A 26,813-nucleotide genomic window follows, 5' to 3' on the forward strand; every position below is an offset into this window, starting at 1 on the left:
TCACCATCTTCATTGCATTTTCAGGGTTTATAAAATTGTCGATGTAGTTGGGCAGTATACCGTTTATCAATCGCTCGTTATTGTATAGTGGGCAATGGCTTATAATATGAGTAACCGTGATGGCCGTATTGCAGTGATTACATTGTCTTGGTACAGTATTCTTTAGCAGATGTTCGTGTGTGACCTTAGTGTGTCCTATCCTCAGACGGTGCATTTTCACGTTGTCCTCTCTCGAAGCATCTTGTAGCGTGTATAGTGTCGTTGGAATAGGTTTTATCTGCGACAGGTGAGTATTTACCTGTGCCCATTTTTCTTGCCATTCTGCAACATATTGCTCTTTTAGGTGCCTTCTGATGTCACTTGCCACCATGAAATTTACATCTGTCTGCTGGTTCGATATCGCTCTACGGGCGGCCTGGTCTGCTTGTTCGTTGCCAAAGATACCAACGTGGCTAGGGACCCAAATAAATTCGAGTGATTTACCTTGCTCCGAAATACGATGTATATAGCAGACTGTAGCATGATGTTCATCGGATCTGTGTTGTAGATTTTCTTTAGCCCATTTAGGATATTCATACAGTCCGTAACAACTAAAAATCGGTTGTTTTTCATCATTGAACAGTATAGCACAGCCTGCCATAGGGCATACTGCTCTGCAAAGATGGGCGAAGAGTTTGTATTCAAGCTCCACTCGTATGCTACGCCCTCGGTGACTATAGCACTTCCCACCCCATACGCGTTCTTGGACCCATCCGTGTACACAGGTTGGTATGAGGGATATTCGTTAAGGAGGTTCTCGTATGCCTGCAGGTAAGTGGGTTGTTTTGTAATCTCTTTTTTGTAGCGCATTAGATCTTTTCTTATTTTTATTTCAGGTACCTTCCACGGGACAGTGTCCAGCATCATTTCATGGAGCGGCGCTGGAGGGACTATTCGGCGTTGCTCGAGATGTTCCTGGAATCTGATACAGGCAGGGCGGGTAATGGTAGGTTTCAGTCTGTACAACTGCATGTCTATGTTGAGTATCACCCTATTAGGATGTAATGGCAATGATGAAATTTTAGTCATATAGCTTGCAATTAGTTGTTTTCTTCTAGTGTCCAAGGGCGGTACTCCCGACTCACAATATAAGCTGTTCGTCGGACTGGTAGGAAAAGCTCCAAGACAGTACCTTATGGCTGTATTATGTATGCTGTTCAAGGTTGCAAGTGTCGATTTACGCGCGGACGAATACACTATGAACTCATCCCTTACTATTACGAGATTTAATCCTGCAATGCTTTCACTGAGAAAATTTCTATAACACAAATTTACTAACAAACATCTAAAAAGGAACATCATCGTCACATAATGCAGTTGGGCAAATCTACCTGCAGTGCAAATATTGACAAATACTAATAAATCTAGATAAACGGTCCTACTTGACTTTCAATTGACGCTCAATATCGGAAACGAAATTTTCCGGTACATTATTTTCCCTCATCTTTTGAACTTTCCGTTTAATAACGTTTTGTATGTTGATATTTCGAACCTCCTGTTCCATTCTCAAGGTATCTCCCTCTTGGAACTTTTGCTTAATTTGCAGTATCTTCTCTTTTTCCTTTTCGTTAATTTGCATCAGAAGTTCTTTGCGATGACGAATCGCAGCCTCTTTCTTCTCCCTCTTCTGTTGCAAGTCCTTTTCGAACAATTCCTGCTGCACGCGCGCAACTTTGTGAAACTCCTCTTCCTCTTTTTGAATCTCTATCGCTTGAAGCTTTCGGAGGTCTTCCATTTGGATTGCACGAGCCTTCTTAAGCGCGTCATCCATCTCTTTCTTTCTCCGAGCCTCTGCCTTTTGTTTCTCCCTCCATTGACGTTCGTACTCCTCCTGCCGGCGAAGAGCTTGAACTTCATCGTCCGCGGCCTGGGCCTGTTGCGCCTTCAGTTGGGCGTCTCGCAGACGAGCAATTTCGCGCTCTTTGGCCGCCTTAATTTCGGCCAGCTCCGCATCGCGGGCGGCCTGAGCTTCGGCTTTCTTGCGCGTGAACTCCTCTATACGCAAATTCGCGATGCGTTCCTCTTCTTTTTGAACTATTTTGAAGTGCTCGATCTTGGCGTTCGATTCGGCCAGGTCCTCTCGTATTTTCTTTTGCGCCAAATGCGTCTGCCGTATCTTCTCTGCGTCGTCTTGCTGCATCCTGATCATGGCCTTATTTATGTTCCGACATTCTTCTTCTTTGCGTTCCTCCTCCAGTAATTTCTGCACCTGGTTTTCGGAGATTTGCTGGGAGATAGCTTGCGCGTTCCGTTGACCCAGTTCCCTGCGGTATCGTTTCCGTTCTTCCTCCTCTTTCAGCTTCTTTTGGCGTTCCTGCTCCATCATACTATCAAGGCGACGTTCCTCTTCGTCCAGCTCTCTCTTCATCAAATCTTTTTCGACAAGTTGCTGTTGCCTGACGGCCAAACACTTAGCGGCTAGAATCATACTGGACGCGTTCTTCACCTCGTCCTCCTGTTCTTGCCGTAATTCATACGCACGTTGCAGGACGTACTGGTTTTTTTCTGCAGCCGCTCCTTCTTCCTTAGCCAATTTCGAATCCGGTTTCGCTCTTTGCTCTAGCTGCGATTTTTTTAACGATTCTTTACGCCTTTCGCAATCGGTTTGTATCTGAAGTTTCCTTTGCTGCGCTTCCTCTATCATGGCAAGTTTGTCCTTCTGAGTAAGTACATAGGCTGCTTTCTGTAACCTTTTGAATTCCGTGCTTGGCCATATCCCGGGTGTCTTAATGGGTTCGCGACTAGGTATAATTAGTTTCCTTATTTGATTTTTGCCAAATACCTGGATTACGGATTTATCTTGTAACTTGATGTGATTACATCTATGGTCGTTGACGTCCGCTTTACCATTTTTTTTAATCGAATGCATTCCAACAGTAAAAAATGTAAAAAAATACAACACAAAATGAAACACAAGTATTACAAAAAAAAGTAGTGATTAAACTGACATACCTACTGACAGAACTTTGACGTGGCCTGATGTTCCAAAAAAAAGAGATATGTGAGACACAGCCGTCTATACCTATAAAATTTACAAGCCATGCTGAGAAGTTTGGCAACGTTGTCCGAAAGTCAATCGGAGGGCCGATAAAAGTTTTAATCTTGTTGCTCTTGAAAAATTGCATTTTCTCTTCTGTGTTTCGGCTTGGTGGTTTTAATACCGAAGAAAGATACTTAGGCAGCTTACAGTTGTACATAATATATTTTATTCGTTTAGAAAAATGGATAGGTAATAACATTTTTATTTGACTTTAAAATTCGGAACGCTGTAAATTGGTAACTGCATCATAATGTGTTTTCCATGAGATCTTCTAAATTGGTGAACTTCTGTCGAAAGAGGTCGAGGATGAAGCACACGCTTGGGCACTTAATTTCAGCAAAAGGGCGTTAAAGTCGCTGTGCATCAGCGAGGTTTTATAACCGACTTCCGGGTGCGATTCGGAATGGCAGACTGTAAACTGGTCGCTACTCCAGTGGGTGTAGGTACGAAGCTTTTAAAGAGGGGGCCCCGTAGACTTCAAATTCCTGAACCGTGAACTCCTGGGAATAAGTCAGAAGGTTCCTACAGAAAATCGACTTGACATGTCCGTGCGAGAATACCTACTACTTGGGTTTTTGTCCGGCGATACCGGGCGACCACGTAGTGAGCTTGTGTATATACTTGAATAAATACAAATGCTTGTGTCCAGTAATGAGTAACCTGGTTTAGAGGTTATGACAACAAATCGATTTATTTCGTTTAGCAACTTCCCTGACTAATAATTTCTGTTGATTCAATACGAAGTAGCGCAAATCGTCGCAATTAAAACAGGTAAATAGGATTCTTACATTCAGAATACCTACACCTGAAATCTGTTAAGTTGAATTCGGAAATCGGCCCTACCTGCAGTGTTGCCATAATTCTCAGAACGGCTTGTAAATATAGATGGTTGTGTATGAGACTACCTTAGATCATATACATAGATATAACCTCCCATTTACTTTCAGTAAGGAGAATCTGTAATCATTTTGCACCGTAAGAAGTGAGATGTCCCAACCTTAGCAACATCCTGTGAATATGATTGGTAATACGAAGCACCCTATACATCATGTTAGTTACAAAAAGCTGCCAACCGAAATCTGGTGGGATTATAGAAAAAAGAAAGAGAGCGAAGATGAGATCGGATGAGATGAATGGAATTTCTCGGAAGACGACATGTGTTTGCCATTTTCAACACCTGCACTCTTAGTTTTCCTAGAAATGCGTGAAATGCAGGCAATGGCCGTTTCTCGAGGTGTGAAGGGATCAAGTGACAGCGTCGCTTGGGGAAGTTAATAAATGAATAAATACGACGTAGAGAATGTGTTCAGCGTCTTTTTCTTGTCTTTTTGTTATTTTGTTTATTGGGAATCGAGTTATTCTAGTTTATACGGGCCTTGGTGAACCAAACACTAACATGTTCACTCATTCCGAAACCAAACAACTCTAGCACACGTCTACAGGCACCCCACTGGGCGTGGGTAATCCTACCGTCCGGCGAGGCAAATTTAATATCTCTTAGTTTTGACTGATGTATGTGTTGTAATACCTGTGGAATGGCTCGATTCCATTTTGGTTAATCATAGCGTGTACCTAGTATTTACCCCTGGTTGTGCTAAATAGTTTTACTTTCAGGAGGGCCCCAAAACTGCTGTAGTACATTAGGTGATATCTGTAGGCTTTGACATGTACGTTTTTACTGCGACGGAGAGTTTCTAGGGTACGATCTTCTCTCGCGAGTCCTAGGGGATCGTGCCATTTGGCTTTAACAGGCTTTGGCCCCATCCAAATTGATATTAGTTTCAATATAATTTCAATCAGCTATTACTTTTGGTGTTCCTTACCCATAATCATAAAACGCCTTCAGCTCCTGCTTAGAACCAAGTTAACTACACAACGTAGGTGTCCTACATGACGATCAAGATCTTAGTGCACTCGGAGTGGCCACCGAGTGACAAATTCTCGCGGGAAACTTAAGCGAGAATATAAATAGGCAGCCATGTTAGTTTGGCGTCCCGCTACTACAGAATATGGTCAAATATTTCGGTGTGACTTGATATTGGCGTTAGCCCGCCAAGATAGTAGGAGGCTTAAGAGGCGCTTTCTTTCGATGATCCAAACGCGTTTGGATTGTCAAATCACGTTCTTTCGAAGTCGTGAACAAACTGAACATAAAAGTTTTATGATCACGAATTCCTAACCTATAAATGCAAGGATATATTTGCTCAAATGTTAGGTTAGTCAATATTTGTAACTGAAGAGGAGCATAATCGTGCAACTACTTCCACTTGTATTTAAATTATTTTCATAATCCAAACAAAAAATATGTAATTCGTATGCAAAAGTGTACTATGTAAACTTAACCATACTTTGATTTAAATTCGCGTGTTCTTTCGTAAAACGTGATCCTACGAATCAGTGCGGAATCGCGATCTTGAAATCATGATTGCGAAGTAGCCGAAAGAAAGCGCCTATGATCATTACAGTAGAACACCGTACATGCGCAATGCGCAATAATATCCGAATGTAAACAGCTGAAAACCATAGGCGGTTCAAGAATAGGGGTCTAAATCACAAATCATATATATTATGTGATATATATTATGTGATATACCCAGGTTTATCATATCATATCAGTTTACCAGGTATACATGATATGAGCCTTAAAAAGATATATCCCTGTAAATACAATGAATACGAAGCGGTAGTAAAATTGAAACAGTATGAATGTAAAATAAATTTACGGAAAAGCTCAATATTTAATACTTATCTACGAACAGTAAAAATGCAAAAGGCAAAAGATTTTGTTTCATAGCGCGTTTTCCATTTATCTAAACGTCCATTTCGAGTAGAGACAAACTGGACCATCGGAAAAATATGGGACCGGTGTCAATATTCAATTTTTTTAAGAGCGCTTCTTTTGAGATAAGGCGCAGCTCAATCAGGCGGGTTTTAAAGTTTTAAAGGTAAATCGTTAATTATGCTTATTTAATTGAGTACATCTCAACTCCAATATTCGTTAAGCTATAAGTTAATTTAAGCCCAAACGGCGATGTCAAGAATTCAAGATAGCACATTGCTTATCGGTGCTGTACGGCCCTCGATAAAATCGATTGTTAATTGCCTAACGAAGCTGAAATCTTAGCATCGACGTCATTTTCCCTATGCGGAAGGGCTGTCGGATGCTACAAACCTAATGATTTGTATTGTTATTTTGCTGTATCTTCCAAATTTTTTGCAGTGCGACATGTTCACAATTACAATTTCTTGAAATTTTCTTGAAACCTTTAATTTGGTTTGGACTCGCCTTATTTCCAAAGTTGTTCAGTTTTCTATTTAGTGGCGGCCATGAATCCCAATTACAGACTTTTTTCCAAGTGCTGGCCATAAAATCCTCCAATCGATCTGTATAACTCGATGCTACTTGGTCGCAGACAACGTATGATCTTTTCAGCTGTTAGAAGCTCATTGAATAACCCTTCTACAAGATTGCCAAATAGTAATCAAATCTGCTGTCATCAAACACCCTCCGTGTGCATTAAATTAGAGGCGATCTACATTTATTTTTACTCATAGCAACTGTAACTAAGTTACCAAACATTTGTAGAAGGGGGAATCGGGTTGTCATGAATATAATTGTGATACCTTAAACCATATTTTCTTTACATTTAAACTGTGTTTAATTATTATTGTTAAATTAAGGTAAGTATAAACATTTTTGGTATTTCTAAGCAAAACTATTATTAATGTAAAAAATTTTTATTTCTTGCCAAAATCTTTGCTTCGCTCCTCTCGAAAATTTTTAGTAACAGCTGCATTAGCCTGTCGATTTTCATTTTACTTTGTGCTCTTGCTTCTCACATTTTCTGTAACGGTACCGTATAGCTACCTATAACAAACAACTATGTAGTAGTTACTTATACGTTGTCTCTGCCGGTACCCCATCACTCTTTCAGTGTAGAGGTGGCTGATCTATAATTTTCTCTGTATTTCCTCTGCAAGTACCGATTGCCTCTTTCTTCTATTGTTATTTATCGCTTTATATTCAGTTTTAATTTATCGTCTTTTGTGCTTTCGTATTTAAATTGTTCGTTTGCCATTCCCATTACTGGTAATGTTCTCCACATCTCTACAGGGTGTTTTTTTGGGAGCTTTAGTTTCCGGGAAAGTGTAATAGGTATGTTTTTGAAACTTTTACTTAGGAGATACTCTGAAGACCGAATCGATGTAAAATATTTTCAAAATAGTCGCACATCCGGAAATACCGGAAGTAGCTTGTAACTTCTTTATTTTAAATAGCAACATTTTTTATTGCATTTTTGTATTCTACGTGAAATTTCAGTTATTTTGATACCCATATGTCGATATCTGCCATTTATGGTTTTTAATAAAGTCACTATATGTATATAGAAAGTACCGCAATCCATTGGGCTCATGTGTTAGAGAGAGAACGCATGATTTTTGCCCAAAAATGGCGGAAGTTACCAGATTTACCGAATTACCGGATTTAGTCGAGGACAAATCAATTAAACGTGCTGGTGTCGCTTTTTGCTACAAAGGACTATTGTTTTCACTTGTTCCGGCCCTTGTGTAACAATAACAGAAAAGGGATTAATCTCACTAGTAATAAAAAATAAACTGGTCTTAAACACAAACATTGGAACAAACATTCATAAAAGTGTACGATCTTACGTGGTGGAAATGTCTCTTTTATGTTATAGGTACGTAATACAAAAAACATTTTAAAGTTAGCTCTGTGGTAATTAAAAACCTTGTTCATCGCAATCCATAATAATATATTCATTCTATATTTCATCCTTTATTTATTTTTCTTTTACTACTTCTCACCGTGATTTCCACATTCTGTGTGGGATCTTTGGTTTTATTTGTAGCGTCTTCTATTGTTTGTTTGTTTGTACAGATTTTTCCGACTTACGTCCGTTACTTTTTGATTTTTTCACAAATGTTGTCCTTGATCACGTGATCACCTTTTTATTTTCCGGTGGCCATTCCATTATCATGTACTGTGCGTCGGTGTATGAGGTTCTCGTCATTCCTCACAATTTATTAGTCTCCTCACAATTTATTAGTTCCAATTTAGTTTACTTATGAGAAAAATGACCAATATTTAATTCCGCACTATGTAATGTTCAGAATAACTCTTATAACTCAAGGTTCTGACAGCCCACAAAAGCGCGAATTAACTGTCTTTAACCTACTTACTGGTTGCCGTTTTATTTATAATGTCAATAGCACCTCGTGTAAACAAATTAGGTGCACAACTTAAGTTAATAAACTGGTTTTTTAACGTAATTTGCCACTATAAATCTAGCGCAGTGAAACATGTTGCACCTTGGACCCCAACCCTTTCGTGGTAACAATTTATTTAAATGTGAGCACTTTAATCTGATAATGCACCGAAACGAAAATGTTCACTCGCGTATTAATACGGTAACAATTCGCAATATTCCACACATTTGTTACACAATTTGATAAACTCTTCCGAATTAGGTACTTCAAGAAATTAAGCTTAAGATACCGGCCTTTTTTTCTTACATACACCATTTGGTTAACTTGTAATGTCGACTGGTAACACATTTACAATGCACCCAGCACTAAATACCGTCGAATTTACTGTACATTTTTCGCTTGAAATCCTTCAACTTTTGCAATATAATATCACGTACGACTGCGCAGCTGTCAAATCTTTTCGTAAACCTCGACTTTCGGTTCGAACCTTATATTTACAATGAAATTTTACGCAATCGATCAGAAATGGCGTACACATCCTTGATAGCTTGGCAGATCTGGCGATCTATAAATTTTTGCGTTTCCATTACGTAGTTGTGACTCGAAGGTTTGGTTACGAATGCCGCTCTGCCACAAAATTTTTCATAGTTTATTCGCCGATTTGAAAAACCGAAACAGCCCTCCGGAGAAACCGGCTTCGGCTGCGTTTTTTCTGCATGGGTAAATATAGCGGAGAGTACCCCTTTTATGCTCCGTGGTGATGATTTTTAGAACCGGCAACACTGTAACATTTCGACTTTTATCCGCTTGAACCCTCGCCCTGATCTTAACTCGCTTTATTTTCTCGAATATTAGTTCTGTTCTGTTTCCTTATGAAGCGGTACACGTATAAAATTTCCTATACCGGTAATGTTCGATGATATAACATGTTAATACTCTTATTCAAAAAAATTATTCAAAAAAAATTAGTATAATTAGATCAATAACGTTAATCCAAATATCCTACATCAAAATAAAACAATTGAACGTGTACGTTTCTTATTAAACCTTGACAAAACGAAATCAGCAGTAAAATGGTTTTCATCGCAATGAATGTTCAAAATGTGATTATCAAATGAGCCTAACGAAAGTGTGCATTGCTATTATTATTTGTTTTCTGAAGTAAAAGCAATGGAATGCTATCTTATTATGGGAAATAAAATGTTAAACAACAATCATATAGTACAATTTTGTATACTATATTCCATACATAATGGGCACCCTGTACATATATGTATCTCAAAGTTACTTGATCATGTTTCCAGGAAACCTCATTAAATATTCTGACATATTTGTCAACTTGTGTGATTTTTTTCAGCAAGAAATTCACAAATGCCTTCCGAATTGCCCACAAAATCTAGAAAGGTGCGATTCGATAATGGAGCGCATACCACGTCAGAGTGTAATCACAAGATTGGCGGAAAATACATACACCATAAGCCTTCGCGGGCGTCGGAAGGCAAAGAAGTTACGAAAGTAGTGAACGGAACCGGGCTACGCGAATTGATCGTACCTTGCCCAGATCCCCTGGAACCCCCCGTAATCTGGCCCATTTCCGAATTCAATAGATTAAAGGCTCAATCACGTGTGTGGACCAAGGAAGACAAACTGCAACTAATCGAAGAGGCTCAGAGAAAAAATGAAGCGAGAAGAATCGAAAGCGAGAAGCGGGTGGAACAGTTGAGGAAGGCGCAATTGGAACAGCGCGCGAAACCTGGCTCCAAATTGTTTACGAACGAAGCGGATGCCGCAGATAAAAACTTGTACGTGCTTCAGCGCGCTTTTGAACTACGCCAAGAGCAGGAGGACGAAGTTAAGAACGCGAACGGAATCATTTTGGCGGCCAAATGTTTGGCAATTCGAAAAGCACAAATTGTCGAGAAGGAGTTACTGCATAAAGAACTCACTGAAGAAGAGCGCCGATTGGACGGCATGATGGAACAAGAACGACAAAAAGCTTTAAAAGCCGAGGAAGAACGAAAGGCACTGAGGCACGTCATTAACAAAAGGCACGTCGACGGTCTCTCGCAGCAGATTCGTGGGAACGAGGTTCAGAGAATGATTGAAGTAGAAAACAAGGAGGAAGAGAGTCGCAAAATTAACAAGGCAATGATCGCAATGCAACGCGAAGACGCCGAGAACTTGCGAAGAAAGAAATTAGAACAGGCCAAGGTGAGGGAAGAACTTCGTTTGGCCAACGAGAATATCGCTCAGTTCCGAATTTTACAAAAAGAAGAAGAACGCATAGCCACCTTACGAGTGCAGGAGTTCATGCGTAAAAAAGCGGAGCGCGAAGCGGCGCGTGACGCCGAGTTAGCCGAAATTCAAGCGGAGAAGAATCGCGAATTGTCACGATTGCAAGCGGCACAGCAAAAGGCGATGGACGAGCAGTCCGCCAAAGATGAACTGAACGCGCTGCGCACGCAGGAGGAAGTCGAACGCGAATGGAGGGAAAAAGAAAGAAAAGCTGCCGCCAAGCGGAAAGAGCAATTGGAGAATTTGAGGATCGGCAGGGAGCGCCAGGTCGAAGATATTCGCAGAACTCAAGCTTTAGAAATCCAAAAAGATCGAGAGGAGTTCTCAAAAATCGTTAGGGTGCAAAAGGAATTGTACGAAAAGGATTTGGAGAAACGGCGACGCATTAAAGAGGCCGCGATGCACCATCGCAAGGATTTGCTTAAGCAGGTGAACGAAAAGGAGTGCGAACGAATTGAACAGCTGAAGGAGAAGTTTAAGGAGGGCAAGGCTTTGCTGCTCGAAAAGGAAGTGCGCGAGTTAAATATACGCGGTGTAATTGAAAAGAAAATTAAGCGGATGAGAGACAATAACGTTCCAGAAGGAGTTGTTAGAGACATTGAGCGCCAGCTCAAATTAGGATAAGATGATATTGTTTATTTTTTATTTATTGTATAAACTGTGAAAAATATACCTTATATTGTTATTATCTGTTCCTACAGGTTTGCAAAACATGTGCATGCAGACCACCATTGCGTATTCTTGACTCTGTCGTTGGTCCATCAAACTAGCTATGTGTTTCACTTTAGATAGAAATCTAGTTTAACAGAAATGTGTCATAGGTAAGTATCCAAGAGGACGACACAGGAAGAACAAATTTTAATTCGGTTCGAAGAACCATCAATTTATTTACAGTTAATGAGATTCATCGGAGAAATGAAAAAATTCAGCGCAATGGTAGGTATCTATGGTATTACGTTGGTGAATCTTCGTTTAACTTCAAGTAACAAATTTACATACATTCCGCGTCTCAGTAACAGGAATCAAAATTTGAATTCGTCAGGTGCCGTATTCTGAGAACAAAAATCAAAACTTCCGCCAAAACTAACTGAAAACCATGGCACATAATCGTCAAATAACGCTTGTCTAGTGATAGGACCCACGTTGTGTTGTGAAACCAGTTGCTCGAGGATGTGTGTTTGTCACTCTAAGGATCGGCCAATTCATAAATAAAACGCCAGAAATGGGAAGAGTGAACTTTAATTAAAAACGTTAGGTAATAAGAAAAACAATAAAATTTAAATTCAAATTCCGAGACGCCCTCTCTTAACCACATGAAAGTAGCTCTAGGGACTTTATTAATTACAAGGGCGGAAAAAGAGCTATTGAAAACCCTCACTTACTTTTTCACCTCTTTTTCAATTTGCATTTTACAGTTTTACATTATAATAAATAGTTTTTTATTATACCTGAATCACAATCTCCGTTTTAAACACTCAAATGCGTGGGAAAAAGGGCCTTTAAAACACACGTGCTTTAAAGTTGCTAAGTAACGATACTTCAAGTATGACTTTTGAAACTGTCATCTGGATGAAATAAAAAATCCTCTTAGGTCGCTTTCTGTAAATGCAGAACATTTCTTTGGCTTTTGTACCTATCCTTTGGTTGAAGCTTTCACAAACCCGCGTAATTTAGGGTATACTTCCAAATCTGTTCCACTTTTTAATCGCAGCATTGCTTTAAAGTGTTGAATGAATGCACCAAAATATAGAAGATTTAAATACCTTTGACATTTCCTTCATATATGCCAGCATTATGGATGCATTTAAGACTGTATTCGTAAGTAACTTCCTATTCATCCATGGAAACAACTTTTCATATTCTTTATAATAGGCTTTACTGGAGTTGGATTTTACACCTACCAACGTTTGTTTAGATTTTACAACAATCGATTTAATGGACGGTGTATTATCTTTTTCAACGGAAATCGTTTAATTCACAAAGACGATGATTTTTATAAGAAAACGTCAAGTGACATTTCCATGGAAATCGTGAAGTTACGAACACCCAGCCCACTTAATTAGGCATGTATTCGAGTATAACGTCAATATGACTTCATTGTATTTCCTATTTTTAAATTATACTGCAGGTATAATAAAAAATACTATAAGATACACGTGTATAATTGGTCTTTAAAGCACTTGCAACGTTAAAGGCACTCCGCTTTGCGTCGTGCCCTTAAACTCGTTGCGCGTGCTTTAAAGACTTGATTATACACTTGTATCTTAATATACTATTTAACCCGTACGACAAGATCGGGAAATGGTATCTCCCTCATAATCGTGACTTTAGACAGATATTTAAAATATTGTGCCATTGTTATGTAATGGAGACCGAAATTCACACCAAGGGCTCACGGTACAAATATCAAGCGCCTCCCATTTTGGCCAGGACGTAACCTGTCTGATGGTAATAATATATAGGGGTATATGTTCAGGATTTGTGTTCAGGTGTCTGCCTTTAGCTAGAACATGACCTGTCTAATTGTAATAAAGAGTTAGAAGTTTCGAGATCCATTACATAAAAAATTTCAGAAAAAAAATTTCAAATAGTCAGAATGAGTCATGAAAAAGTATCACATTTGGAATTTGTGCAAAATAAGATTGTGGAAAAATACGACTGCGAAATTTAACAAAGCCACCTTCCTGGGAGTTGTTAAAATATAAAATACATGTGTAAAATGACATAGCACTCTACCTACGCTACGTACACCGCATCTCCCAGATACTCTAAACGAAATTATCTAAACACTCTGTATATTAATCTCAAATGAAAGGTCCTCACACATATGGAAACTATGCATCGAAAACTATAATACACTAAAACTTGTTCCTACCTATTAATACCCTGTTCGTCAACCTTCCCTTAATAAATGAGTAATTTAACACCTAACGTCAAAGAAGGATAAAAATTATTTAAGCTAAAGTAATTTTCCTAAACTTATGATAGGTAGCAGCGTAGTACTCCCTAATAGCACAGATTACCTAGTATAGGGTAATATGTGCTAATAGGTAGTACAGACGCTTTCAGGTCGCATCAACAGCCGTCTGTGTGATCTAACGACAGTCGTGATATTATTGCCGGGACCACCAGCTTTAATCGTCTTCCGAAGCATGGCAGTCAGGAGATGTTCTGTACCACTGAAGACTGGCAAGTTGTGGGATTCGAACTCACCACCTGTGACGTTAGAGTCCGAGTCTTAATCCGTTATGCAAATGAAACTGCTGCGTATATGCGAAGGGATTAGGTATGTGGCATCCCTAACTAATACCTGCCTCTAAATACGACTCTATTTACGCCAACGGTACTGGTAGTTTTAATTTTGAAATCTTAAGACCATGTAATCAAAACATAACCATAAATCGAGCAAACAGCGATTTCAAACAATAAAAGTTACCTAACGTGATGCAGCATTGAGGTTAAATCGAGTCAATGTCAAAAATAAAGATGAAAAATTGTTTTTAAAAAAACATAAAATGTTGTATACAAAACACAAACAAATTATAAAGAAATACAAAGATTACTACCTGCATTCAATAACACAAAAAAGCAACAAACAACACTGCACGATGCTCCCTCGACGACAGCTCAAACCAAGATGGCCGTAACGTAAGAAGCGTTCGTGCTCTCGAAACGGCGCCACAGCTTTTCTTCTTCTTAAAAATCGCGGAGTTGCTAGCACTCAAAAATGTGTGCATCGTCGTAAATTATATACAGGATGGAACCTCTCAAGCTCCACAGCAATGAATTGAGCACTTAATTATTTTATAAAAAAATATTTGAAAAAACCCGTCTAGGCTTTACTTACCTTGTATCGTTTCGTTAATGACTCGCAATAGTCTTAAAGGGACGACCAGGGCCGAATGTCAATGTAGTTCTGAGAGCTCATGAACATTTTTTAACTTGATTTTCTCAGAAACTTGGTAATATGTTAAGTGAGTACTGAATTTAGTAAGCGTAGTCTGCAAGTGTTGGTGTGTATTTTCATCGCGGGCATAATATATAAAAATTAATATTGCTCGCGTTACTTCTGCTTGTCATTAATAGATGTCTCTGTTTTCGTTCAAGAAAATTCTTCTGTATTAACCACACACATTGACTCAACATTTCCACTAAGTCATATATTATATCTATATGCCCAAAGTCAAAAGGTCCACCGATAAGCGGGCAGTCGATCAATTGCAAAAGAAATCTGTAGGTTTCAGTTTGTTTAAAGCGACATCTCTGTACTCGTGGCTATACTAAAATGATATACTTTTTAGTTCATATAATTGACACTTCAAGTTTTCAATGAAAAAGCATACTAATGGCTTCGATCAGAAAGTGTGGATTTCAGTTCCCCTTATCATCCTGAAGACATTTAAAAAAATTTAGCTTTGTATCTATATGTGACCACTTATTTTTATTGTATCTTTTTACCGACGCCCGCGTTAAACACACTAACATCCGACGAGTAGATTACGCTTACAACACTCAGTATTAAACTATTCAGATTCACACCTTCAACGTTTTGCAAAGTCTCAGCTTGGAGAAAATTTTTTCTATTAACATCTGTGCCCAGATTCTATTGAAGATAAATCTTGATAACAAGAGAACCAATCGCAATAGTAACGGCCAGAAAGCAATAAAAGTGGTGGGGGACAAATCTGTCTTGGCGCTGCAGTGCATCTGGAATGCCTGAAAATGACCCTTCAAGATTTTGACATTTCAAAGACACATTCCCCGCTAAAGCTAGAGGGTACAATAGGCCCCAAAGGCACGATACCGATATTAAAAGTAATGCTAATTCCTCAGAGTTTAAATAATAATAATTAGAAATCTTGTTTATTTTTTACTTTGTTGTTGAATACCTACCCAATAAATCTTACAATTAAAAAATACCAGAGATAACCCGTGGTAGTTTATAGTATAGTAAAGGCAACAATCAGTGCCTACCCAATATCAATTGATTCTTTAATTTCATAGTTGACCCAAATAAGAAAAAGTTATAAAGCTGCTAGGGTTCCTCCATCAACAGGTAGGCATGTTCCCGTAATCATACTGGCTTTGTCGCTCAATAAAAACAAAACAGCATCGACTACATCACTTACTTCTGCAAACCTAAAATAAGATACTATTAGTAAAGCACAAACGCATAGCCAATTAAACTGCATTCGTGAGAGTAGGTAAAATTGTACCTGTTTAATGGAATTTTTGCTTTCATTGGAACTGCTTTGGCAGGATCCGACCAAGCCTTCTGACCTAACTCTGTTAACACAACGGTAGGATTAACGCAATTTACGCGAATATTATGCGGGCCAAGTTCCAAAGCGCATACTTTAACGAACGCATCGAGAGCGGCTTTAGTACTGCAATAAATCGCGTGATCTTGGATCCCCCTAAACGACGCTTGCGATGAGACTACGACAACCGAACCGCCCACTTTCCGCCTCAGCAGACTTTCTGTAACGATCTGAGTTAAATTTACGACACTCTTATAGTTAACTGCGAACAATCTAAAAATTACATTGAGAATAGCGAGTGTTATTCCCTTCGGTCACTTACTGATCGATGTGACTTTCGGTAACATTAATCATCGGCTCTAAAATGTTAAACCCGGCATTATTCACTAGCAAATCTACATCACCGATATTCCCTAAAGTCTTTCGTGTCAACTCCCAATCGGCTAAATCTACCGAAATTACTTTAATCGATTTCCCTTCCCTAGCCAGAGAATCTACAAGATGTAACGCAAACGAAATTATTTAAAAACAAATGTAACTAACCTAAATCGTCTTTATTTCTGCCGAGTGCAATTACTTCGGCTCCGCATTTTGAAAGTTGAATTGCAATGGCTCGACCGATTCCTAAAGCACACAATTTTATTGTGCCAGGGCTCTTGCAACACTTTACCTTTACTTGCACCTGAAACTAGCGCCCTTTTTCCTGTGAACGATATTTCCATCGTTTACTTTTCAGCTATTAAGCAATCACGTTAAATTAGCAACAAAATAGAAAGAAAAAAAAAAAATATTTTGAATGAAACTTTTGAGGTTAAGTTCAAACTTCAAACGTTCACTTCACAAACAAACATAGCATTCTGTGGTATTGTATAGGGTGGTACAATATTTCAGAATTCAAGTGTCCAGTTGGTTTGATAATTTGTGATAAAAAGACCAGGGCATCGATTCCCGAAGTTAGTCGATATGATCCGTGGACCGTGATGTGCATGTGATATGACCGGCTGCCATGACGTCATGATCGTATACGATAGGGATAAGTTCAAGTTTAGCTGCATTCCCGAATCGTGGACGAACTTTATGCGTTAACCAATCACAGACAAGAATTGAACTGTCATTTGTCAGTTTTGTATTTTGTTTTGTTTTTGCATTACGGATACTGTTATTAATAACCAGAAAATCCTCTAACAATTCCATGTTTTATTTCACAGAAAATATGTGAATGTATAGGTTAGGGCACTGAATAACCTCTATAGCAAAACAGCTGCAAGATCCGTCCTGTAGCTGCAACTGCGCATGACTTTCACGCAACGAGTGGTCTAAACCAGTCGTTGCGTTCGATCAACTTTTCGCTCGATGTGGTAGGTTCGAGAATGCAGTGACATTCACGTTCACATCAAGGTCAGTCGATGTGAACAAAGCACATCTTCGGGAATCGACGCCCAGTTGGTAGTTTAAATGCCCATGAAAGATAATTAATGATAACTCAGAACTATGAAAAATGACGTATATATTTCCTATTAGTTGTTGTGTAATTGCTCAGTATTGCTTTTGATAGGATATTACAAGTCCCCTTTCTTCCATAATCCAAGATACCAACCACCAATAGTAATATGTGCTGCCACCAGAGGTTTCACTGTTAATCTGAATCGTGAATAGCACGTTATAGATCATCCCAGAAGGGCGGTGCACAAGGCCCCCAAGAAAAAATTAAACATTGCTAGATTCATGCCACGCAAGAATACGAAGAATATTGTAAGAATCGGAACAATAATGAAGAATCTACACAATTTTAAAATACAAGAATTCAGGGAACCTGAATGATCTGATGCATACCAAGTATCAGAGGAACCCACGGAAAAAAATTAAAAGGATTCGACGAACTGGAAGCATAGTGTCGCCAACACTTCAAATAGAAGAATGACACGATGATACGATTCAAGACGGGAATTACAAATAATAGACCATAGCAAAAATAATAAACGATTCAATTTTGCCTTTGAGAGTACCCCCTTTCGACACTACATCATTGATGTACTCATATTAAAAGTATATGGACACCCACCGACACTGTGACTTGGACCATTGATTTCCCTTTTAGAGTACCCTTCTCCGACACTACGTTTTCTAGATATTCGGATTAAAGTTTTGACACCCGCTCTATGAGACCTTTCGCCTTCACCCCGTTTTGGAGGTATCAAATTTGAACTTTCCTTTTGTTCACACCTTCCATTTTCTCTTACAGAGTACCCTTTTCCGACACTTTTCTTCGAGATATTGAAGTGTGGACTCCGCCGATAGAATGTCTTTTTTGTATTTTATTTTCCCTTTGAGAGTATCGTCCAACACCTCCTTTTTAAAATATTCATATTAGAAGAAGTTTTAATTTCACCGTCCAACTCTTCTACTTCCGCTTCGAGTGAACCTCTTCTGATACTTCGATTCAGAGATAAGAACATTTTGACCCCATCGACGGATATGCAGTGGCTTAAACTATCGCTACTTAATAAACTTTAATTTTACATTGGTGCGTAGCTTTCCTACGTGTTCCCATTGAAATTTGCGATTAGGTAACAATATGGATCGTCTAATTTTTTTGGCGAATAGGACATCTTTTGTATATAATAAAAGAAATAAACTCGGAACACCAGTGTAGTCACACAAAGCTCTCACTCAACAATGGCTGGATTCCCTACATTGTGACGGACCAAGTCGCGTACCCAAGCTTACCATCGGAGAGGTGGAACGCAAGTAACACACTTATTGAAGTTGAAAAGCAAACAAAGTTTATTGCAAAGAACCGAACCGAATCATTGTTCACATAGGGTAAATATGGCCGTGGCAGCTTTTTGATTTGAGGTTTTATAAGGATTAAACATTCAAGAAGGTACACTTTCTACATAGACATATGAGAATAAGACTTTCTATACTTAGTGCATGATAGTAGCAATAATCGAATTTAGTTGAAAATGGGTTACAAACACCTATTGAGCTACTTCTAAATTGTTTATTTGTGGTGAAAAATGGCATGCATGTTTAATAAAACAATGAAACATAACAATTACAATATTTATTATTATTTACTTCCTTCAACGACCGATTTTAATTCTTTAAGAGCATCAATAAACTCTGTAGCAAGTGGATTTTCAGCAGCCATGATGTTCTCATACATACAAAGTGTTCGTTCCTTTAGCATATTTAAATTTCTATGTTTTTCAAGTAAATCTCTTTCCCCCTCTGCAACTTTCCGCTCGATTTGCTCTTTGAATTCACATAATTTTTTCTGTTTATCCTTTTCTTTACTAATTTCAGAATTAATCTTATCTATTTTACAATGTAATGCTTGGATAGCTACATTAAGTTCTTCCAAATTTGTGCGAGTGGCAACATTTTTTTCTTTCAGTTTCGTGTTAATCTGAAGGATAGAGGCCCGGTTTGTTTCAATTGTCTTGCGGATCTTATCGTACTTTGCTTGCTGCAGCTTAATTTTGTTTTCGTAGTGCGTTACATCCTCCTGTAAAGATTTAATTAATGCGGAACCTTCCTCTAACATCTCGATTTTCTCTTGAACTGCAGTCAGTTGATCTATTTCCGGCTTTTTGTGATCTATTCTTTCCGCTGCACCGCTCACTTCTTCCTCGAGAGTTGACTGCTTCACGCGTAAGTTTTCTAACAAATCCTGTAAGCTTTTGTATGTTTCTACGTTAGTGATTTGTTCGTTACAAATGGCAATGTTTGCCTTTAAATTCTTCGCTAATGTTTCCTTATTCTGATAAGTGTCGACTACTGTCTTCAATTCCTGCTGCAATTGCTTGCAGTGCCTATCGTTATCCTCCTGTTGTCCCTGTAGATTTTTATACCTTGCCTCCACATCCTTGAATTTTCTCTGCAATTTTTCTTCTTCGTCCAACAATTTTGCATGCGCTTCGGCATTCTCTGCTAAATTTGTTTGCAGCTGTACAACCCTTTTTTGGGTCTCAGAAGTTTTAGTTGATAACTCCCTTTGCCTTTGTATAACCGACTTAATATCGTTAACATTACTATAAAAAACAATCAATATGTTCATCAATATTCGCATTTTGGTTTCAGTTCGTTTTGCGGTAGGTGCATACAGATCGGTCAGCGTTAACGAACAATCAACACCCGAGTGGTTCTTCAGGAATCTGTTAATAAAACCTAAAAGGTTACACATTGAATCGGTTTCTACTGATGTTGCAGGTACAGTTACATCCTCTCCGGTCGCTTGAGTAAAGAGAGTGCAAATAATTTGCCGAACACGTTGATAACATTCGATGACATGTTCCGAAGATGGATTCTGTAACTTTTCATTGTCGTTTTCGAAATCGGGCCAATATTGGTTAATAAATTGGAGCCACAATTCATCCGCAGATTCCATCTAAAGATATGAATTAATTCCAAGGTAGGTCTATTTGGTTGCTACCTTTTAAAACTAAATTAGCACAAGAATAAGAAACTTTACTTTTTTAAACTTCAGGATTCAGTTACAACTGTGGCTAACGAACCGACCCTACAACTAAACGTTTCCTGCTTGTTTTTTTTTCGTTTTGTGGCGCATCTACCAAGACAAATAGCGATTCCTTTCGGCTACTTCGCGATCTAGTTGGATCACTTTTTACGAAAGAACGCGCGAATTTAAATCAAAGTATGGTTAAGTTTACGGAGTACACATTTGCATTCGAATTACGTACCTATTTTTTGTTTGGATTGTGAAAATAATTTAAATACATGTGCAAGTTATCTTGCACGATTATGGTCCTCTTCAGTTACAAATATTGACTAACCTAACATTTGAGCAAAAATATCCTTGCATTTATAGCAAGGAATTGGTAATTACAAAACTTTTATGTTCAGTTTGTCTACGATTTTAGCAATCATGATCATAAGATCACACTTCGAAAGAAAGCACCTATTAGGAATTAGGATAATATTAATAAAATGACATCCGATCAACAATAGTTATTTGTTTCATTAGTACAAAAAATGTCAGTTTTCGTTATATGGGGAGGTTCTTGAGCAAGAGAGGTAACTGTGGAAAACGCTAAACAGTAAACACGCATCTTACATTACATCGACAATGTATAAAAATTATCAATCCGAGGCAATATCCCTTGAATTTGAATAATTTAAATCTAATGTTACTTTAATGCATTTGACAAGCCTCAGAATGGTCAGCTCATGGTACAACAAGACATATTGGCCAATAGGTCAGCTCAAATAGATCTCAAAGCAACTCCTGCACTCCTTTCCCATTTGTGAAAAATAACATTCCGAAGTCTCTTACATAAAGTAGGTACAATACACAGTGGCGGATTTAAATTTTTTGCGCCTCTAGGCACACCGAAAGATAAGCGCCCCGTCAAAAATAATCTTTAAATTGCAATAAATTTTAAGATGCTAATAAAAATCACATTACAGTACAACCTCGTTAATCCGAATAGATTCGCACCACCGACCTTTCAGACAAGCATTAAGAAATAAAAAGGTATAGGTACCTAAGGTTCTTACAGTTACAGTTTGTTTAAACTATCTACCAATTCCAATTTATTCCATAATTTTAATAAAAAATGTCCTGTTGTAACTTGTTAGGGGACTAAAACTTAAAATATTACCTAAAATAAATATAGTGCGAAAAAATGCCGCCCTCTAAAACTGCCGCCCCTAGGCACGTGCCTAGTGTTCCTACATGTAAATCCGCCACTGACAATACATTGTTAATTGGCCAGAACTTCTGCAGTTCAGAAGGTATCTAAGGTCCTGGATACGGTAAACTTAGACTAAAGGCCAATCTCAAAAAAATCAAAATAGCAATACAATTAAATGACAAATTCAATTGACAACAAAGCGAAGAATTGTAGTACGAACTAAGAGATTAAGGTAGGTACACGAAAATTGAATTTTTTCAGAAAATTAAAACAAATTCAACCACCCTGACTGAACTCAGACGCTATACATATTTACCATGAATCTGCGTGAACTGACCAAAATCATTGCCAAAATGCAAAATCAGCAAAGCTAATTCAAGACACTAATGGCCGTTTGCACCGACAAAGTTAAGTAGAGCTTAGCTTAAGCGTAGCTTAACATCCATGGCAACGATTATTGAGACAATGGTTGCCATGGATTTTAAGCTACACTTAAGCTAAGCTCCGCTTAAATTTGTTGGTGCATAAGTATTTCTTCCATATACAGACTAACATTGTTTAAAAGTTGCTGTTGTAAAATGACAGCATTGTATTTTAAAGGCGAATGTATCTTTAGCGGTGTCTTTGTATTCCAAATGGTAGGTATGTACTTGTCGTTTGAAATTTTGAAATCACACGTTTCAACCCATATTGCTATATACTGTCATGAAATATTCTAGACCTTAACCCTTGTACAAGCCTATGCGCCCGTATGCGTCACGACCATGAAAACAGGTTTGAAAAAAGTTCTCATGATCGAGGACACGTGTGGAACGAAGGTACAGGACAGACGGCAGAATCAAACTGACATATCGAAATTATAAGGCAATACACTAGGCATAATACAAAAAAAGGTCCATTTAAAGAATGTGACGTATTCGAAAAATCGGAAGAATTCGAAAAATCAAAGAATCTTATAAACCTGATAAGAAGTTGAGGAATGGAAAAATTTGGAAGAATTCTAGCAACCGAAAAGCCCATAGGAGGATTAAAAAAATTGGAATAAAAAATCCACAGAAACGAAGTCTTAAGAATGTAAAATATCCATCATATGCATACCTATTTTTGTCACCTATCCACATCCTTCGGTTAACTGTTATGAAATCGGCAATGTTCATTTATTGTATGTTGTACAATTGAGATGTCGTTAGGTTTTAATTTTCAGAATCGCTCAGAAATTCTGCGTGAAATCAAGTCATGTCATTTGATTGACGAGATTTGGGTTAAATTTTACCCGAAATCGCATTTTAACATAAAATTTCAATTTTTCATATAGAACTTTTGATTAATGCCAATCTGTCATTGATGACAGGAGTCATTATAGACATTTAGCAATGTGACAGGTGCGGCAGGAAAAGTGACAAGTGCGGTGGGAAAAGTAGACTGGTCTGTCTTCATCATGGAAACTAACATTTCCCTGATATAAAGTAGGCATGAAAATGAAGGTTTCATGACGATTTTGGGTAATAATTATTTACATAAAAGTCAGGAAAATGACACATTTTATATTACATTTTACCCAAAATCGTATTTTAATATCAAATTTCAATTTTCACACGGAACTTTTGATTTATGCCAATCTGTCAATGATGACAGGAGGTCATTATAGACATTTGGCAATGTGACAGGCGCGACAGGAAAAGTGATAGGTGCGGCCGGTAAAGTGACAGGTGCGGCCGGTAATATGACAGGCGGCAGGAAAAGTAGTCTGGTCTGTCTGCGTCATGGAAACTAACATTTTCCTGACATAAAGCAGGCATGAAAATAAAGGTTTCGTGACGATTTTGGGTAAAAGTGGTTATTGGTCTGCTTCTGCCAGTCCCAAATATACCTACCTACGTAAGAGAATTCCTGCTTCCAATGACTTTCTGGATTGCGGATTGGGTACGGCTCTACGCCCTAAGTCGGTCATAACTAAAGTCGGTTGAACAGAATTTACTCTTATACCCTTAGGACCCATTTCAACTGCTACCACCTTCATGAATGCATCAACAGCCGCCTTGGTCGCAGAGTAAATTCCGCGCCGCTCCGAACCGCACACAGCAGCTATGGAGGAAATATTAACTATCGAGCCGCCAACTTTACGCTTCAAAAGGTTTTCGATCACAATTTGCGTTAAGTTTACAACACCTTTAAAATTGATAGCAAATAGTCTGCAATGGGTAGTGTTATTTAAACATTGACAAATTGAGGACGGCATTACTGATCGATATGGTCCTCCGATATATCAGCCAAGGACTCCCACATAGCAATACCTGCATTATTTACCAGGAGATCGATATTGCCAATACGCTCCAACGCCTGCTTCGTTTCGGACCATTTAGACAAATCAACCGCAATTATCCGTATCGATGGGACTTCTCCCTTTAAAAGCTCTTAGGGCACAGAGCGCGTCATTTACCTACTATACCTGTGCAACTACTGTATTCTTACCTAAACTCTCTTTGCAAACATCCAGCGCGATTACCTGAGCGCCGCACATCGCCAATCTTTTTGCAATGCCGTTTCCTATACCTGAGAAAGCAGTTTGCGATTATTTTCATAGAACCACGTGCCTACCTTTTCCTGCTCCTGACACCAAAGCAGTTTTTCCATTGAACTGAATTTCCATTTCGTTGTTCACTTTGCACGTATCTCTGTTAAACTGACAGTAATGTGACCTAATTCTAGTGCAATTGCATAAAGCAATATCAAATGATCTTGATGCAATCATCTATGATTAATGATATCATTCATATCATAGATGATTGCATATGCGATGCAACGTAAATCTAGTTTATGGTAGGTACCCTGAAAGGTCGTCAAGTGAGACAAGGTCGGGCGCTAGAGAAGGAAAGAGTGTTAGGTTTAATGTGAAAAACAGTGAAGAAGCAACACCGATAATAACATTTATATTAATACAACAGGAACAATTAAATAATTATAAATTACAACAAGTTAAAAAGTAATCGTAAACGATTTACATAAAGCGCATTTCCACTTACATTCAGTTCCCATTTGTAAGATGAAACTTCTGTTAAAATCGTAAAAATCCGGCCACAAATATCAAAGATAGCGTTGCACATGTGCAATCCATTTTTGACGTGCTACTTCAATTTCAGTTTATAAGAAGAATTTCATTTCACTGCTTTTCGAATTAAGAAAATTGGAACTGCGCATGCGAAAACCTAAATTTTGAAACTAACGTTAGATTTTCCTTTATTCCCATCACCTATGTATCAAATTTCATTTAACTGCTTCCATAAATAAAAAAGTTGGCACTGCGCATGCGCAAAACCAAATTTTGAAATTGACGTTAGATTTTCCTTTATCACAAGTGCCTATGTATCAAATTTCGTTTAAATTCTTCCATAAATAAAAAAGTTGGCAATGCGCAAAACCAAATTTTGAAATTGGCGTTAGATTTTCCTTTATTCCAAGTGCCTATATATCACATTTTATTTAAATACTTTTATAAATAAAAAGTTTGCAAGTCGGTTTGTAAATGGTCGAGATGCGAAAAGGGCACCTGTGAATTTTTAATCCATTCGACTCAACTTTTGGCATTGCGTATTACATGGCTAAAGCTATGCCCATATTGAATTTCATGCAACTAACGGAGATGTCAAAGCGATCGGACATTTCAATTTCTAAACAAAGTTATCGTTCACACGGACAGATAGAGGGACAGACAAAGGAACAGACAGACAGACCAACAGACAGCAATACAAAATTATAAACATCCTCTAGGATCGTTAATAAACGGTAAGAGTGTAAAATTATGGAACATGTAAAAAACGGTTTTTTTGGTTTTTTTACAATAAACGCAGAAAGTTCCTTCCTTGGTGCAATCCTCGACACCATAACGAACCAAATAACGAAAAAAGTATAACACTAACTCTTAAGATAAAGAACTAGTAGCGTCTCAACGAAAGAGCGAACAGACGGACAAAGTGGTCACAATAGCGCATTTTATTTTTATTTTTGTGGAAATGCGCTAAAAATACGGGACACAATGACAGATAAAAAACTTACATCTATTATTTTACACACACACTTTGATATTCAATAATTAACTTATAGAGTTGAATAAGCACCTTAAGAAACAAGCAGCAGCAATAGGTTGTTCTTTTAGATCATAATCATTGAATAAGCACCTTAAGAAGTATCATAGGAAAACCTGAAATTGGTGTAAGGTGTGTTGCATACACTGCAAAGTGGTTAATTAGACCAATATTGAAGGATATTTGGCCTCCATAGGCCTGGATGGAATTCCTTCAATAGTGATAAAAAATGTCGCTACAAATATTGCGATTCCCTTGGCTCACATAATAAATGAATGTCTTCAAACAGGAACATTTCCTTATCAACTTTAAAGAGCTAAAGTTATACCGATTCACAAAAAAGGCAACAAAGTTATAATAGAAAACTATCGACCTATATCCCTGTTGCCGGCTTTCTCAAAAATTTATGAAAGAGTAATTTTTAACAGGTTACTTTCACACTTTCCAAAATACAAATTGATTTCGGTCAGTCAGTATGGCTTCTTGCCTAATAATTAATAAGTCTACTAATGATGCAATATGCTTTTCATTGAAACATTGAATCAACTTGATAGACGATAACTGGCGGCAGGGATATGCTTCGACCTATCCAAAGCATTTGAAATTATTGACCATCGAATCTTAATTACGAGCTTAATTAGTAAATTAGAGAGCTACGGAGTTCGAGGTACTGCTTTGAAGTTGATGAAGTCGTACTTGAGTAGTAGATCTCAGCAGGTCTATACTGAAAACAGCAATGGTTCTTTTTACTCTTCATCAATGATCTAAAACCATCACTACAAATTCCAACACTTATTCAGTATGCCGATGACACGTCATGTTTGTTTGCCAGTGAAACTGCTCAGGAATTGTCCGACAGTCTAACATTAATATCAAAAAACATGGTAAAATGGTGTAATAATAACAACTTAATCCTTAACACACAAAAAACTGCTCTTGTAGCTTTCACACATACTCTAATGACCAATCCTTACTTGTAAAAATGTCTGGCAAGTCCATTCAACAAACTGAAGTGACTAAATTCTTAGGGGTCCATATTGACCAAAACTTGAGGTGGTGCAAGCAGGTTGACTATGTTGTGGGCGGACTGAATAGTGTATGCTATGCTCATTGCATAGTTATAAATTCAATGCTATGCTATCAGATAGGTATCTCCCAGAGCGCCTAAGCCGTAACTCAATTCGAGCGTATTACTTCGCAGCTGTAC

General features: G+C 38.1%; 5 protein-coding genes and 1 long non-coding RNA gene across 9 annotated transcripts; 3 read left to right on the plus strand and 3 right to left on the minus strand.

Moving 5' to 3' along the window:
• The first annotated feature begins 25 nt into the window (after positions 1 to 25).
• LOC116177619 lies at positions 26 to 404 on the plus strand. The gene is made up of 3 exons (XR_004146715.1): positions 26 to 150; positions 206 to 286; positions 344 to 404. It is a non-coding gene; the product is annotated as an uncharacterized LOC116177619 (long non-coding RNA).
• A 213-nt stretch (positions 405 to 617) lies between these two features.
• Positions 618 to 1,399, plus strand: LOC116178884. The gene is made up of 3 exons (XM_031498528.1): positions 618 to 810; positions 876 to 985; positions 1,098 to 1,399. Exons 1-3 carry the CDS (start codon positions 662 to 664, stop codon positions 1,301 to 1,303), a joined length of 465 nt encoding a protein of 154 aa, XP_031354388.1. The 5' UTR covers positions 618 to 661; the 3' UTR covers positions 1,304 to 1,399.
• On the minus strand, positions 1,377 to 3,005 carry LOC116178883 (cilia- and flagella-associated protein 45-like). Its single transcript, XM_031498527.1, has one exon. The coding sequence runs from the start codon at positions 2,906 to 2,908 to the stop codon at positions 1,418 to 1,420; it is 1,491 nt and encodes a 496-aa protein (XP_031354387.1). The 5' UTR covers positions 2,909 to 3,005; the 3' UTR covers positions 1,377 to 1,417.
• A 6,674-nt stretch (positions 3,006 to 9,679) lies between these two features.
• Positions 9,680 to 11,227, plus strand: LOC116179417 (cilia- and flagella-associated protein 45-like). The gene has a single exon (XM_031499209.1). The coding sequence runs from the start codon at positions 9,680 to 9,682 to the stop codon at positions 11,225 to 11,227; it is 1,548 nt and encodes a 515-aa protein (XP_031355069.1).
• Positions 11,228 to 15,449: 4,222 nt separating this feature from the next.
• On the minus strand, positions 15,450 to 24,282 carry LOC116178762 (L-xylulose reductase-like). Of its 4 annotated transcripts, XM_031498352.1 has the most exons (6): positions 24,123 to 24,282; positions 23,997 to 24,077; positions 23,767 to 23,938; positions 23,511 to 23,716; positions 23,399 to 23,462; positions 15,450 to 15,742 (listed from the first exon to the last, which is right to left on the minus strand). In XM_031498352.1, the coding sequence occupies exons 1-6, from the start codon at positions 24,274 to 24,276 to the stop codon at positions 15,628 to 15,630; spliced, it is 792 nt and encodes a 263-aa protein (XP_031354212.1). In that variant the 5' UTR covers positions 24,277 to 24,282; the 3' UTR covers positions 15,450 to 15,627. The 4 variants fall into 4 exon arrangements, with proteins under 4 accessions (XP_031354212.1, XP_031354211.1, XP_031354214.1 ...); XM_031498351.1 differs by having other exon boundaries at positions 23,399 to 23,716; XM_031498354.1 differs by lacking the exons at positions 23,399 to 23,462; positions 23,511 to 23,716; positions 23,767 to 23,938; positions 23,997 to 24,077; positions 24,123 to 24,282 and adding exons at positions 15,820 to 16,137; positions 16,187 to 16,358; positions 16,408 to 16,488; positions 16,547 to 16,778.
• Positions 18,855 to 20,513, minus strand: LOC116178761 (myosin-11-like). The gene is made up of 2 exons (XM_031498350.1): positions 20,303 to 20,513; positions 18,855 to 20,257 (listed from the first exon to the last, which is right to left on the minus strand). The coding sequence occupies exon 2, from the start codon at positions 20,255 to 20,257 to the stop codon at positions 18,938 to 18,940; it is 1,320 nt and encodes a 439-aa protein (XP_031354210.1). The 5' UTR covers positions 20,303 to 20,513; the 3' UTR covers positions 18,855 to 18,937.
• Positions 24,283 to 26,813: the final 2,531 nt, after the last annotated feature.

The sequence above is a fragment of the Photinus pyralis genome, unplaced genomic scaffold, assembly GCF_008802855.1.
Source record: "Photinus pyralis isolate 1611_PpyrPB1 unplaced genomic scaffold, Ppyr1.3 Ppyr1.4_LG8, whole genome shotgun sequence".
Classification (NCBI taxonomy): domain Eukaryota; kingdom Metazoa; phylum Arthropoda; class Insecta; order Coleoptera; family Lampyridae; genus Photinus; species Photinus pyralis.

What these genes read in the sequence shown, in the direction of transcription:
- LOC116178884 (XM_031498528.1), top strand. Translation starts at nt 662, where the DNA reads ATGGGCGAAGAGTTTGTATTCAAGCTCCACTCGTATGCTACGCCCTCG. An exon ending in AGGTTCTCGTATGCCTGCAG is followed by an intron (nt 811 to 875) that starts GTAAGTGGGTTG and finishes TTTTTATTTCAG; the next exon opens with GTACCTTCCACGGGACAGTG. An exon ending in TACAGGCAGGGCGGGTAATG is followed by an intron (nt 986 to 1,097) that starts GTAGGTTTCAGT and finishes GTTTTCTTCTAG; the next exon opens with TGTCCAAGGGCGGTACTCCC.
- LOC116178883 (XM_031498527.1), bottom strand. Translation starts at nt 2,908, where the DNA reads ATGCATTCGATTAAAAAAAATGGTAAAGCGGACGTCAACGACCATAGA.
- LOC116179417 (XM_031499209.1), top strand. Translation starts at nt 9,680, where the DNA reads ATGCCTTCCGAATTGCCCACAAAATCTAGAAAGGTGCGATTCGATAAT.
- LOC116178761 (XM_031498350.1), bottom strand. Translation starts at nt 20,257, where the DNA reads ATGGAATCTGCGGATGAATTGTGGCTCCAATTTATTAACCAATATTGG.
- LOC116178762 (XM_031498351.1), bottom strand. Translation starts at nt 24,276, where the DNA reads ATGATTGCATCAAGATCATTTGATATTGCTTTATGCAATTGCACTAGA. An exon ending in TGTTTGCAAAGAGAGTTTAG is followed by an intron (nt 23,939 to 23,996) that starts GTAAGAATACAG and finishes CTGTGCCCTAAG; the next exon opens with AGCTTTTAAAGGGAGAAGTC. An exon ending in GCAGGAATTCTCTTACGTAG is followed by an intron (nt 15,743 to 23,398) that starts GTAGGTATATTT and finishes ATCTTATTTTAG; the next exon opens with GTTTGCAGAAGTAAGTGATG.